Source organism: Dromiciops gliroides, chromosome 4 (genome assembly GCF_019393635.1).
Source record: "Dromiciops gliroides isolate mDroGli1 chromosome 4, mDroGli1.pri, whole genome shotgun sequence".
Lineage (NCBI taxonomy): Eukaryota > Metazoa > Chordata > Mammalia > Microbiotheria > Microbiotheriidae > Dromiciops > Dromiciops gliroides.
The window spans coordinates 241,351,359-241,365,851 of record NC_057864.1 but is presented as its reverse complement, the minus strand read 5'-3'; the positions used below and the strand labels follow the sequence as shown (position 1 = coordinate 241,365,851).

The 14,493-nt window shown below is 41.3% G+C and overlaps 1 protein-coding gene across 1 annotated transcript; it reads left to right on the top strand.

Moving 5' to 3' along the window:
* Positions 1–849: 849 nt before the first annotated feature.
* Positions 850–3,791, top strand: LOC122755482 (DLA class II histocompatibility antigen, DR-1 beta chain-like). The gene is made up of 5 exons (XM_044003993.1): positions 850–1,165; positions 1,582–1,857; positions 2,434–2,544; positions 3,211–3,234; positions 3,733–3,791. The coding sequence occupies exons 1-5, from the start codon at positions 850–852 to the stop codon at positions 3,744–3,746; spliced, it is 741 nt and encodes a 246-aa protein (XP_043859928.1). The 3' UTR covers positions 3,747–3,791.
* Positions 3,792–14,493: the final 10,702 nt, after the last annotated feature.

Genomic DNA, 14,493 nt, shown 5'->3' with positions numbered 1-14,493 from the left:
CCTAGTGTCTTTGGGTAAGTCATTTCAACAGGCTGTTTTTCAGTTGCTTCCTGTGTAAAAGTGAAGGATTAGGAAAGGTGAACTTGAAGTGGGGTTAATAAGTAGGAATTTTTTCAAGTAGAACAGAAAGAGTTGGGGTAGGGCAGTTGTGTCAGTGTGAGGGGCATTTGTTGGCCTGCGCAGTTGTACTGGGAGATGGGAGCAGGTTGATCAGATTACAGGGGTAGGGGTTTTGTTGGGGGCAGGTGCTTGGTTCAGGTAGAAGGATGGTCTTGGAAGACTGCTAGGGCTTCACAGCTTGAGAGAAGCAGCTATGTCCGGGAGAAGGAGCTGACAGGAGGAGGAGGAGGAGGATCATGAGGGGGATTTCCCAGGAGGAGGCAGCTCAGCCTCTTCTCTCTTCCTGGTTGTGTCAGTGCCTCTAACATAAAACGACCTGTGGCTCCCTTCACTTCCCATTCCCTCCCTCTCCACATGCAATGCTTGTGTGTATGTGTATGTGAGGGGTTTGTCTGTGTGTCTGTGTCTATACGTGTGTTGGGTGGGGCCGGAAGTAGGACGCCACAGTCTATTGCATGTTTCCGGTATCATCTGTAGGGAGACAGTTGCCCTCTTAGAGCTTCCAAATCCAGGGATGGCCCCCCAAACCTCCTTCTCAGGGGCGGGGGAGGGGCAGGGGTGTGGCCTTACTGTCCCAGGCTAGGCCTAGCCTGGCGGCCCCTCCCCATAGCTCTGAGGGGGCAGGGGAGCTGGGAGCTCAGAGCTCAGAGGGCACACAGACCAAGGCCATGCGGGTGACCGGTCAGGCTCTGAGGCCCGGCGGTGCTCGCCTGGTCACTGGGGCCGCGGATGGTCAGTGTGCCGGCGGCTGACGCTGCTCCGGGTCGGTCCGCAGAGGATGCCGTGATCCAGGGCAAGGGTGACTGTTACTTCACCAACGGCACGGAGCGAGTGCGGTTTGTGGCGAGATACATCTACAATGACCAGGAATATGTCCGCTTCGACAGCGACGTGGGGAAGTTCGTGGCTGTCACGGAGCTGGGGCGGCCCGATGCTGAGTATTGGAACAGTCAGCAGGAGCTCATGGAGGAACATCGAGCCTACGTGGACACGCTGTGCAGACACAACTACAATAATAACAGGCCCTTCACGGTGGAGAGAAGAGGTGAGAGACCCCACCCTCGCTCCCCGACCTCCAGAGCTGACTCCCGGGCCGGGACCGGGGCGGGGTGGTCCCCCAGACCTGAACTGACCCAGAGGAGGCTGGACTCCCGCCCCCACCTATCCAGCAAACTCTCTTCCACCAACACCACCCCGGACAAGATCACCCAAGGGGCTGCTGCCAAAGCCAGGGCTAAGGGGACCCTGTGCAGACCCAGCAGATTCCCATGGGGGCGCTGGGAGCCTGGAGGGCCTGACCCCCTGGACAGGGGGCAGCATCTCTGAGCCAGTGCTGGACACCTCTGGGAGAGGCCTTCAGGGCCTGACAGGAAGGGGAATTCTCACCTGAAGGAACTGGCTGTTTTTAGGGGGGGGGGAGCTGCTCTGTTTGCTCACACTTTGTCTCCCCCTCCCCCTCAGTCCAGCCCAGGGTGACCATCTCCCCCTCCAAGACAGAGGCCCTGCAGCACCTGCTGGTCTGCTCTGTCACTGGCTTCTATCCAAGCAAGATCAAGGTCAGCTGGTTCAAGAATGGGCAGGAAGAGACAGCTGGGGTTGTGTCCACGGGTGTGATACAGAATGGAGACTGGACCTACCAGACCCTGGTCATGTTGGAAGTGATTCCCCAGAGCAGAGATGTCTACACCTGCAGCGTGGACCATGCCAGCCTACAGAGCCCCGTCACTGTGGAATGGAGTGAGGGCCAATTCTCTTCCTCTGTCCCCAGTCTGCCCCCTCCCTACAGCCCCAGGACAGGGAGGCCTATAGCTCTGGAGGTCCTTCAGTGGACGTTCCCACAGACCCCTTCCTATGCCCTTGATCTTATGCCTCCTATCCCCCTTCCCTGACTGCAGCATTGAGCTAGCATCCATAGAGTCTGGTGCTTTCTGGAAGCAACACTTAATTCTCAACAGAGGAAACATGAAGAATCTGGTTCCATCCTCTCCTGGGATGTCCCTTACCCCAGGATATAGAACATTTTTACCTCTGGGAATCCAGGCTTTAGATGTATCAGGGATTGAGAGATGGGAACTGTCCTCAGAAAATCAGTCATTCTCCCTGCCCCCAACCCTGAACCCCCTTGGTCTTTGTCCTTCTATTTCTGACTCAGATGGAGCAGGAATCCAGGCTTCTGCCTCTACTTACCTTTCAATTTCTCAGTGCCCGCCAATTGTACAGACCCTGAGGCTTTAGGTCACAGGTGGATGGCACTAGCTGAAGGTGGGTTAGAGGGGACTGATAAGTGGTGACCCCAAGGCATGTTTTCTGCAGGGGCACAGTCTGAATCTGCCCAGAGCAAATTGCTGAGTGGAATTGGAGGCTTTGTCCTGGGGCTGATCTTCCTCAGTGTAGGACTGATCATCCACCTGAAGAACCAGAAAGGTGAGGAGCAGGTGGGAGGAGGGTTTGGATCCATAGAACTCAAGTCATGGGGGGAAAATCTGTCTCCACTGGGCCAGGGGCTCTGGCTTTGGCCCCAGCTCCTGCCCCTTACCCCATAAACGCAATTTATCCCAAGAGGCCAGTTGAAAAGCCCAGGGGTCGAAGACACTGGGATCAAGATTTCCCAAACCAAAGCCAACCCGGAGTAGGGACATTGGCTAACTGAGGGATATAGTGAGACCCATATCCTGGGCCTGACAAAGAAAAGAGACCCCTGAGGCTTTTATAGCCCCCGAATTTCCCCTTCCCTTTTATTATGAGGTTTCCTCAGATATAATGGGGTTATAGTTTAGGATCCCTCATGTTGGGGTGGTAGATGAGCATCCTAATGCTTGGGTAGAAATGCTTTGCATTTGGAGACAGCAAGGTGGTGCAATGGAAAAAGCACCTGCCCTGGATTCAGGAGGACCCGAGTTCAAATTCGGCCTCAGACACTTGACACTTATTAGCTATGTGACCCTAGGCAAATCACTTAACCCTCATTGCCCTGCAAACAAAAAGAAAAGAAAAGAAAAAGAAAAGAAATGCTTTGCATTTTAAGGATCTGACTGTTTGTGACCTTATATTTCTCTCTTTCTTTTTCTCATTCTTCCACTCTCTCCTCAGGACGCACTGGGCCTCAGCCTGCAGGTAATATCCATTTTCCTTTATGGGCAAGGACCATAATACTCCATCTGTGTGATCAGACTATAGGAATGAGTGTGACTTTGGTTCTGTCCCTCTATAACTAAGGTCTTCTGCTCCTTAATTGGGGCATCAAGGTCTCTTCAGGATGGAAAGGGGAGTGGTAGGATGGGTGATATTTTAGCCTGTTGCTACAGGAAGATTCCAGTACTGTTCTCAAAATATCCCATGATTCAGCAGAAGTCCTGCTTCAGACAATGTCCCTTCCCTTTGGGATTAGAGGTTTTAGAGGCACCCTCAGGATTCCAGGGGGTAGGAAAAGATGAAAAATCTGTGTTTTAATTTTTTAAAAGTGGACAAATCTCTTTGGGGGTCATTATGGGCAGAAGAAAGGCTAATGGGGACTCTACCTCTAAGGCATCATCAAGCTTTCCTTTTTCCTTGGAGAAGAAGAGATGCTACTTGTAGAGTCTGTAACCTGTAATGTCTCTCTTCCCCCTGCAGGCCTGCTGAGGTGAACCTCAGGATTGTGTCCTTCAGAGAGAGTGCCTCCCATGCCCGCTTTCCCGTCCAGGGTCCCCAGCCATCCAGGAGGGAGGAGCAGCTGAGCCATTGTCCTGGAGCCAGCCTTCTCCTATGCCTGGAGGCTCTTTGTGATCCTCCTTCTGTAGCCTCCACCTTCTGTTCTGGATGTTTTCTCTACCCTATTGGTATAGGGCCTCATAGAGACAGAAGTCTGCTCCTTCTCTCCCCATACAGAATTTCTCCCTCTTAGTTACATTGCTGCCATTCCTGAATTATCTCCTTGTTCTTTTCTCTCTAATCTTCTTTAATTAATAAAGGTGCCATCTGTATCCCTCATTGTGCCCCTGGGACTGCTGGAGGAGACATAAGAAAATAAGGAAGAGGGGCTGGGAAGGGGCCCTGCTCTATGCAAGGGAAAGGAAGAGGCATCTGATAAAAGGAGCCTGGGGCAGAGACCTGGCCTGCCTCAACTGTCACAGGCTGCAGCTGGCCATGCCTTGGTCCTCTTCCTAGCATAGTGCTTTGTATACAGTCTGTGCTTAAAAAAAGTCTTAGTTGAATGAAAGGATTTGGTGAGAGAGGAGCGTCATGCTATGTCTGCCCACATCAGCCATGTTATTATGTGTAATTGGGAGGATCCTATGTGTGGGGAGAGACTGAGTAAACTAAAGTTAGATTTAAATTTTATTCCTACTGAGGGTGGTTCACTGTCCCTGTTTCAGTCTCTATTTGCATGTCTAGGCTTCCAAGCTCTTTAACTTTAACTCTTAGGACTGAGAGGATTTCATGTGTAAAACCAGTAAGTCAATTCTCTCTGACCAACTAGCTCAATTTCTTTTTCCTGCCTATCTTGTCTGCCTTTCCCTGAGCTGAGACCTTTTGCCTCAACTTATAGGATTAGTTCAAATCCAGACAACATTAAGCACCAACTATTAAGGCACAGCCTGGATAAGTCTTACAGATTCTGATGTGGAAAATGACAGTATTTGCCTTCTGGAAGGGACACTTTTTCTGGGGAAGATCAGGGCCAACTTCATGGAGGAGGAGGCATCTGAAGTGGATTTTTGAAGGAAGAAAAAGATGGATTTGGGAATATGTTGAGAGTGGGTTGAGGGGAGAGAGGAAGATGATATCTATTTCAAGCAAAAGATCAGTGTAGATATTACCATGGCCCTTGGTATGGATAGGACAAGAATGAGGAATTAAAGTTATCCAATTTGACTAGAATACAAAGTTTGGGGGAGTGGTACATGACTTTTTTAGAGGTCTTTACTACCAAGAGTCAGCCTTTTAATTTGTATATAGTAGTTGATGGGAAACCACTAAAGATTTCTCCCTTTTACCCATCTTAAATTCAGCTCAATCTATCATGGAAATACCCCGACTAAAAGTGAGTGAACAGTGCAAGTCGAGTTAAAGACAAGTTTTACATTTTGGTGAGGCCTGGCCTTCATGACCCAAATTTTATCTAGTTGAAAAGTTAATACCTTATTAACAGTTACAGAAATTAATTCATTTCAGAGACCTTATTAAAAGCTTACTATTGTAAAACATTCAGGAAAGTTGCTGCAATGAATTTTTGTCCAGTTCTGGGCACCCTGTGCCCCCATTTCTTTCAGCTATTGGGAGAGGGCATAGATTTTCACAGAACCAAACTACAAGTCAGTCAAAAAACATAGTAAATACCTGCTGTGCTAGGTGCTGGAAATAAAAAGACAAAAAATCAAGCAATTCCTGCCATGAAGGAATTTATCATTTATCCAGGGAAAGAACATGACAAAGTAGCAGCAGACCCAAGCTGAGGCAGGATTGGGCCCCCCAGCTCTGGGCTTCATCAGGTTCTGGGTTCAGTCCTGGCAGCGTATGGCCTCTAAAGAAAGGATCAAGGTCTTTGCTGCACTGGCTCTAAGCCCCATTATCTAGCCCAGGCTTCTTAATAAACTTTTTCCACTCATGATCCCTTTTTGCTGGAGAAACTTTTAGACAAACCTGGGTGTATGTATGTGTGTGTATTTATGTATGCACCCCCACATTCACTTATACAACACTATATGGGGTCATGACCCATAGTGTAAGAAGCTAGGATCTAGCCCAAAAGAAAATCAAACTTAGGTTTTCCATAAGTCAGGGGTCTCCCCAAAAGAGATCAGAAAGTATTCAATGTCTAATGTTGATCTGATGGAGGACATGAAATTTTTTCCATCACACAAAATAAACGATTACAAGATAGACTCCTAATTGCACAACTAAACAGCACATTTAAGGCCCATGTCACCTGACAAGCCCTGCCAGGTTTTCACCACTCATCTCGAGAATGGCTGATCAAATTCTACAAGAAAAGTTGGACTCATTTCAGAGGCTCTTCCAAAGGTGCAATCAGAACTGATGGGAACACAGCAGCTCCAGACCTGCTGAGGTTATGGGATTGCATCTGTTTTTATGATTGTGAAATAAAGGATAAATTATTGGCAAGAGCCTAAGTTTCATTCATAAAGGAGATGAAGTAAAGGAAGGAAGACATACAACCTGGTCCTTCTGATGCAGGAAAAGGCAGGGCTGGGAGAAGTCCCAGATGGGGAGGTGGTTTCCAGGGGCAGAAAATTCTGGGTCAAGAGTGCATGACTGGGGCAGCTAGGAGGTACAGTGGATAATGCACCGGCCCTGGATTCAGGAGCACCTGAGTTCAAATCTGGCCTCAGACACTTGACACTTACTAGCTGTGTGACCTTGGGCAAGTCACTTAACCCTCATTGTCCTGAATAATAATAATAATAATAATAATGATAATAATAATAAAAGAGTGCATGACCACCAAAGCCTCTGTCAGAGTTCCAAGGTACTAGACATGATATGTTTGATCAGGATATCTTAAGGGGCAATTGGACAGCCAGCCTCTCTGGTCTTTATACTGTTTTCTGACATGACAGCTAAATGTGTTTTGTTTTAGACAAAATTATGGCTTTCCAAAAATGTGGCTTTTGTTTTGCATGCAAGCTTCTAAACATGTTTAAATCCTGTGATGATAAGCAGGTATTCACTGGGATCCCTACTCATTTCTATACCAGGTATCCCCTCCACAAATGTCCATTCTGTCTCTGCTAAGACAAAGAAATGCAGGAGCACTCGGCCCCTTGTCCCTGGGAAGCTCATATGTCTTCTGTCATATGAAAGCAGGTATCATAGAAGGGATGTGGGTGGGAAAACATGCTTCCACACAACTGTGGGAAGTCTAAAATAGAGGCTCAAAAGAATCCCTACATGTTGAGCAAAGGGAAAGAGGGAATGTCAGATGGTACAATCCTTCTTTTTCCATTCTGCCAAGTGGGCTGTTCTTCCTGGTTCAGTGACCAACCTTCTTTGAGGCAGTCTGCCCCCTGATGCCATTAAGGAGATGGTTATATCATTATAAAGTCCTTCAGTGTTGAGCACATGTTCCCTTCAGTGACCAGGAGGAACCAGGAAAGCTCCATTCTTGTATCAGTGAGCATTCTAGCCATATATATATATATGTATGTATGTGTGTATATATATGTATATGTATGTATGTATATATGTATGTGTATATAGATACACACATATAAGCACACACATATACATGCACATACATATATACATATACATATGTGTATATGTACACAATATATGTATGTGTGTGTATGTGTGTTGTATATATATATATATACATACATATATATATATATATATATATAAATATGGAAATTTCAGTAAATGTCAGGGGCCACTAGTAGCTAGGAGCATCAGAAAGCTTCATTTAAAGATAAGATCTTAAACAGAGTTTTGAAGTAAGATGGAACAGAGTTTTCTAAACTGTCAGGCCTCCATTTTAGAGTAAGATTTCTTGTGTAGGGGTCAGGGGAATCAAAACAATGTTCAATTTTTTTGCACATTTTGAGTATAATTCCCACATAAATATCTTACTCATCCCTTTCATCAATGCAAACAAAATTCAAATAAAATTCAACAAAAGCAAGACTGATACAATACCATTATTTCAAGTTAATGCAGTACAGTGATTATTTAAACAGTAATCAACAATTTGGTGAAAGTGGAGTTGCTGTGTCTTAAATAATGATGGGCTATAAATAACTAATGTCAGCCTCATTCAGGGTAAACCTCTGAGCTCTCTTGTAGGCTGCTAGTTGCATTTGAAGGGGAACCGTGCAACTTGAGTTGAACAATGTTTATGTGGAAGTTAAAAGTAATATAATTTAAATGTTTTCCATTTCTACAATAACTAATACCCCAGTTACTTTTCATCAGTTATCATTAATTAGCTTCTTGAAAAGGATATTTATGTTACAGAGAAAGCAAGAACAGAAATAAAAATATTACCCCTACATAAACATACACAATACACACCCCTTTAAAGGTTGTATTGCATATGTTCCCCAATAATTCCTCAGCCCCTCGAAAGAGTGGGCTTAGATTTACATAGTGTTCACTTCAATAGGTTCATTTCCAAATGTGACTTGGTTGATGGATGGATGAATCTTCATCTCTACTACTTTTGCATTAATTCCCACATTTCCTCAGGATCTTCTGGATAGACTGCAAATCCTGGCATGGACTCCAGGTCCTAGACTATAAAAGCTAATTATCTGGACCTTTTAGATTTCATAAGGTTATATTCTTCTTTAATCTACTTCACTTAAAACACCTAAGAAGAAACACAAAGGCAAAGAACCAAGCCGAGTTTCTATGGACCACATAATGTACTTGGATGGCAAAGGCCCAAAACTTTCCCCTCTACATTGTTCTTTCTTCTTGGAACAGTAGCAATGCAAAAGAAAGGGAGGAAAAGGTAGGGGGACAGGCCCTAGGTAATGAGACTTTTGAACACATCCCACTTTTAGAAATGCAGCTATCATGAAGCCTCTTCATTACCAAATGGTTAGCAGATTGGCATTGATTAAGGAATATCTGAGCTTGCTCATGTCCACATCATGATTTTGCTCCTAAGGATTGCACTCATAAATCAGTCCCAATAGTTTTCTTGTCATTGTTTTTGAAGCAATCAAGGTTAATTGACTTGCCCAGGGTCACACAGCTATTAACTGTATGAGAGGTTGTGTAAAAATTCTTGGGAGAAAAGGGGTAATGAGAATAAAAAGTTTAGAATCTCTGGTCTAGAGATTGGTAGACAATAGCCACCAGAACTTTGATGAGATAGTTGATATGGACTGAGGGAACCTCAAAGGTTGAGAGGATAGTTACTGATAGACAACCTGGAAGTAGCAGTGGAGGGAAAGGAGTATTCTAATTCTTGTATTTCAAATGGAGAGTTAAAGAGGATGAGTAAAGGGCAGCCAGTGCAGGAAAGGGAGGCCATGGAGGCTGTTATTTTTTTTTCCTTTTATTTAGAATTTTATTTTTCCCCAATTACATGCAAAGACAGTTTTAATGTCAATTTTTAAAACTTTGTGTTCCAAATTCAGCTACTCCCTCCCTCCCTACTCCACTCTTGAGAAAGCAAGTAATTCAATATAAGTTATACATGTGTAACCATGCAAAAAAAATTCCACATTAGTCAGGCTGTGAAAGAAAACAGACAAAAAAACTTTAAAAAATAAAGAAACAAAAAATTTATGCTTCAGTCTGCATTCAGACACCATCAGTTCTTTCTCTGGAGATGGAATGAATTTTTCATAAGTCCTTCAAAGTTGTCTTGGATCATTGTGTTCCTGAGAATAGCTAAGTCATTCATCGTACAATATTGCTGTTGTTTTTGTATACAGTACATTTTACTTTGCATCAGCTCATGTAAGTCTTTACAGGTTTTTGTTGTTGTTGTTGTTTCGTTTTGTTTTGGGTTTTTTTTTTTTTTTTGGTGAGGTAATTGGGGTAAAGTCACTTGCCTAGGGTCATCATTTCTTTGCACCTGAAAAGGGCTGCCATAAATAATTTTTGTACATATGAGTCCTTTAGCTTTTTGTTTTTTATCTCTTTTTGGATACTAACATAGTAGTGGTATTACTAGGTCAAAGAGTAGGCAGGGTTTTATAGCCCTTTGGCCATAGTTCCAAATTACTCTACGGAATGTTTGAATCAGTTTACAACTCCACCAACAGTGCATTAATGTCTCATTTTCCACATATTCCCTACAAGATTTGTCATTTTCCTATGCTGTCCTATTATCCAATCCAATAGGTATGAGGTAGTGGCCCAAAATTATTTTGACTAGCATCAATAGTAAGTTAGAGCATTTTTTTCATATGGCTATAGATAGCTTTAATTTTAATTATGTTATCTGAAAACTCTTCATATCCTTTGCTCATTTATCAATTGTGGAATAGCTCTTATTTTAATAAATTTGACTCAGTTCTCTACGTGTTTGAGAAATGAGGCCTTTGTCATACAAACTTGCTTCAAAATTTTTCACAGTTACTATTGCTAACTATTTCCCTCCATTCTATTTCCTCTCCATAACATGTTTTTTTGGGGGAGGGGCGCAATGGGGGTTAAGTGACTTGCCCAGGGTCACACAGCTAGTATGAAGTGTCTGAGGTCAGATTTGAACTCAGGTACTCCTGAATCCAGAGCTGGTGTTTTATCCACTGCATCACCTAGCTGCCCCCCATAACATTTATTGTATTATCTGTCTCCTATCACCCTGTCCCTCCTCAAAGGTGTTTTGTTTCTTATTGCCTCTTCCCCCATCTACCCTCCCTTCTACCACACCTACCACTTATCCTCTTCCTCTCCTATTTTGCTGCAGGGTAAGATAAATTTCTATACCTAATTGAGTGTGTATGCTATTCCCTCTTTGAGCCAATTCTGATGAGAGTAAGGTTCTCTCACTCCCTGATACCTTCCCTATCTTCCCCTCCACTGTATAAGCATTTTCTTGCTTCTTTTATGTGACATACTATACCCCATAACACCTCTCCCTTTTCCTTTATCCCAGTGCATCCCTCTCACCCCTTAATTTTATTTTTTTAAAGATATCATCCTTTTACATGCAACTCGCACTTGTGCCCTCTCTCTAAATATACTCCATTCAGCTGCCCTAATAATGAGAAAGTTCTTATGAGTTGCAAGTATCATCTTTCCATGTAGGAATGTAAACAGTTTAACCTTTATGATTTCTTTTTCCTGTTTACCTTTTTATGCTTCTCTAGAGTCTTGTATTTGAAAGTCAAATGTTCTATTCAGCTCAGTTCTTTTCATCAAGAATGCCTGAAAGTCCTCTCTTTCATTGAATTCACATTTTCCCACCTGAAGGATTATACACAGTTTTGCTGTGTAGGTGATTCTTGGTTGTAATTCTAGTTCCTTTGCCCTCTGGAATATCATATTCCAAGTCCTCTGATCCTTTAAAGTACAAACTGCTAAATCTTGTGTTATCCTGACTGTGGCTCCACAATACTTGATTTGTTTCTTTCTTGTTCCTTGCAATATTTTCTCCTTGACCTGGGAGCTCTGAAATTTGGCTACAATATTCCTGGGAGTTGAGTTTTCTTTTTAGGATCTCTTTTGGGAGGTGATAGGTGTATTCTTTCCATTTCTATTTTACCTTCTGCTTCTGGAATATCAGGGCAATTTTCCCTGAAAATTTCTTGGAAGATGATATCTAGGCCCTTTTTTTGATCATGGCTTTCAGGTACTCCCATAATTTTCAAATTTTCTCTCCTGCATCTATTTTGCAAGTCAGTTGTTTTTCCAAGGAGATATTTCACATTGCCTTCTATTTTTTCATTCTTTTGGTTTTGCTTTATTGTTTCTTGATTTCTCATAATGTCATTAGCTTCCATTTGCTCAATCCTGACTGTTAAGGAGTTATTTTCTTCAGAGAGTTTTTGTACCTCCTTTTCCATTTGGCCAATTCAACTTTTCAAGGCGTTATTTTTTTCATTGGCTTTTTTTTTTTTTTTTTGCCTCTTTTACCATTTGGTGCTAGTCTGCTTTTAAAGTGTTTTTTTTTTTTTCTGACAAATGTTGTAAGGGATATGGGAAAAATGAGACATTAAAACACTCTCAGTAAAGTAGTAAACTGATTCAAACATTATGTAAAGCAATTTGGAACTATGGCCAAAGGGCTATAAAACCATTCCTACTCTTTGACCTGGTAATACCACTACTAGGTTGGTATCCAAAAAGAGATAAAAAAACCAAACCCAAAGTTGAATTCAAAATTGGGGAAATGCCCATCAATTGGGGAATGGCTGAAAAAATTGTGGGATGAGATTATGATGGAACACTATTTTACTATAATAAATGATGAGCATGATGCTATCAGAAAAACCTGGAAAGACTTTCATGAGCTGATGCAAAGTGAAATGTACTGTATACAAAATAACAGCAGTATTGTAAGATGATCTGCTGTGAATGACTTAGATATTTTCAGCAATTCAATGATCCAAGACAACTCTGAAGGACTTATGAAAAATGCAATCCATCTCCAGAGAAAGAACTGATGGTATTTGAATACAGATTGAAGCATAATTTTTTGTTAGTTCTTTTTTCTAAATGTTTTCACAACCTGAGTAATGTGGAAATGTTTTGCATGACTGCACATGTATACATTATATTGAATTGCTTGAGTTCCTAAGGGGTGGGGTTTGGCTGAACACACACATGCACATATACACATACAAAGAGGCATTAAAGAACTAACATAATACTGGGAAGATGGGGGACATGGGCAAATATTAAACCTTACTCTCATGCAGAAAGGCAGAAATAATAAACACATCCTTTCAGATCATAATACAATAAAAATTACATTTAATAATGGACAATTGAAAGTGAGATTAAAAACCAATTGGAAATTAAATAATATGATCCTAATTGGAAATTAAATAATATGATGCTGAAAAAGAAGTGGGTCAAAGAACAAATCATAGACATAATTGATGATTTCATTAAAGAAAATGACAATGATGAGACAACATATCAAAACTTAAGGGATGCAGCCAAAGCAGTTCTTAGGGGAAAATTTATATCCCTAAATGCTTACATCAATAAAATAGAGAAAAATCAGATCAATGAATTGGGGATGCAACTAAAAAAAACAACTAGAAAATGAACAAATTAAATATCCCCAACTAAACACCAAATTGGAAATCCTGAAGATCAAAATCAAAGGAAAGATGAATAAAATTGAAAATAAGAAAACCATTGAATTAATAAATAAAACTAGAAGCTGGTTTAATGAAAAAAAAATTGATAAACCATTGGTTAATTTAATCAAAGAAAGAAAAGAAGAAAACCAAATCACTAGTATAAAAAATAAAAGGGGTGAACTCACCACCATTGAAAAGAAAATTAAGACAATCATTAGGAACTATTTTACCCAATTATATGCCAATAAATTTGACAATTTAAAGGAAATGGATGAATACCTACAAAAATATAAATTACCCAGATTAATAGAAGAATAAATAAAATATTTAAAGAACCAAATTTCAGAAAAAGAAATTGAACAGGCCATCAATGAACTTCCTAAGCAAACATCCCCTGAACTAGATGGATTCACAAGTGGATTCTACCAAACATTTAAAGAACAATTAATCCCAATACTATATAAATTATTTGAAAAATTAAGTAAAAAAGGACTCCTACCAAATTTCTTTTATGAAACAAATATGGTGCTGATACCCAAACCAGGAAGAGCCAAAACAGAGAAAGAAAATTATAAAACAATTTCCCTAATGAATATTGATAAAAAATTTTAATAAAATGCTAGAAAAAGATTATAGCAATACATCACAAGGATCATACACGATGACCAGGTGGGATTTGTACCAGGAATGCAGGGCTAGTTCAATATTAGGAAAACTATCAGTGTCATTAACCATATCAATAACAAAACCAACAGAAATCATATGATTATCTCAATAGATGCAGAAAAGACCTTTGACAAAATACAGTACTCATTCCCATTAAAAACACTAGAGGGGCAGCTAGGTGGCGCAGTGGATAGAGCACCAACCCTGGATTCAGGAGGACCTGGGTTCAAGTCTGACCTCAGACACTTAACACTTACAAGCTGTGTGACCCTGGACAAGTCACTTAACCCCAATTGCCTCACCAAAAACCAAACCAAAACAAACCAAAACAAACAAACAAAAAAACACTAGAGGGTCAGCTAGGTGGAGTAGCTGATAAAGCACTGGCCCTGGATTCAGGAGGACTTCAGTTCAAACCCATTGCCTTGCCACCCCCCCCCCCCGCCCAAAACAAAACAAAACATTAGAGAGCATAGGAATAAAATGAACTTACCTTAAAATGATAAATACTATTTATCTTAAACCATCAGCAAGTATTATCTGTAATGGGGATAACCTAAAAGCCTTTCCAGTACAATCAGGGATAAAGTAAGGATGCCCATTATCACCTCTATTGTTTAATATTGTATTAGAAATGTTAGCTATAACAAAAAGAAAAGAAAATGAAATTAAAGGAATTAGAATAGGTAATGAGGAAACAGAACTATTACTCTTTGCAGATAATATGATATTAGAAAATCCTAGAGAATCAGCTAATAAGCTACTTGAAATTATTAAAAACTTTATCAGAATTGCAGGATACAAAATAAATCCACATAAATCATCATCATTTCTATAAAGTACAAATAAAGTCTAGCAACAACAGATAGAAAGGGAAATTCCATTTAAAATAAGTGTGACCAATATAAAATACTTGGGAATCTACCTCTCAAGAAAAACACAGCAACCATATGACTAGAACTAGAAAAGTTCTAAATACTAGAAAAGTATT

What these genes read in the sequence shown, in the direction of transcription:
- LOC122755482 (XM_044003993.1), top strand. Translation starts at nt 850, where the DNA reads ATGGTCAGTGTGCCGGCGGCTGACGCTGCTCCGGGTCGGTCCGCAGAG. An exon ending in CTTCACGGTGGAGAGAAGAG is followed by an intron (nt 1,166 to 1,581) that starts GTGAGAGACCCC and finishes CCTCCCCCTCAG; the next exon opens with TCCAGCCCAGGGTGACCATC. An exon ending in CCCCGTCACTGTGGAATGGA is followed by an intron (nt 1,858 to 2,433) that starts GTGAGGGCCAAT and finishes TGTTTTCTGCAG; the next exon opens with GGGCACAGTCTGAATCTGCC.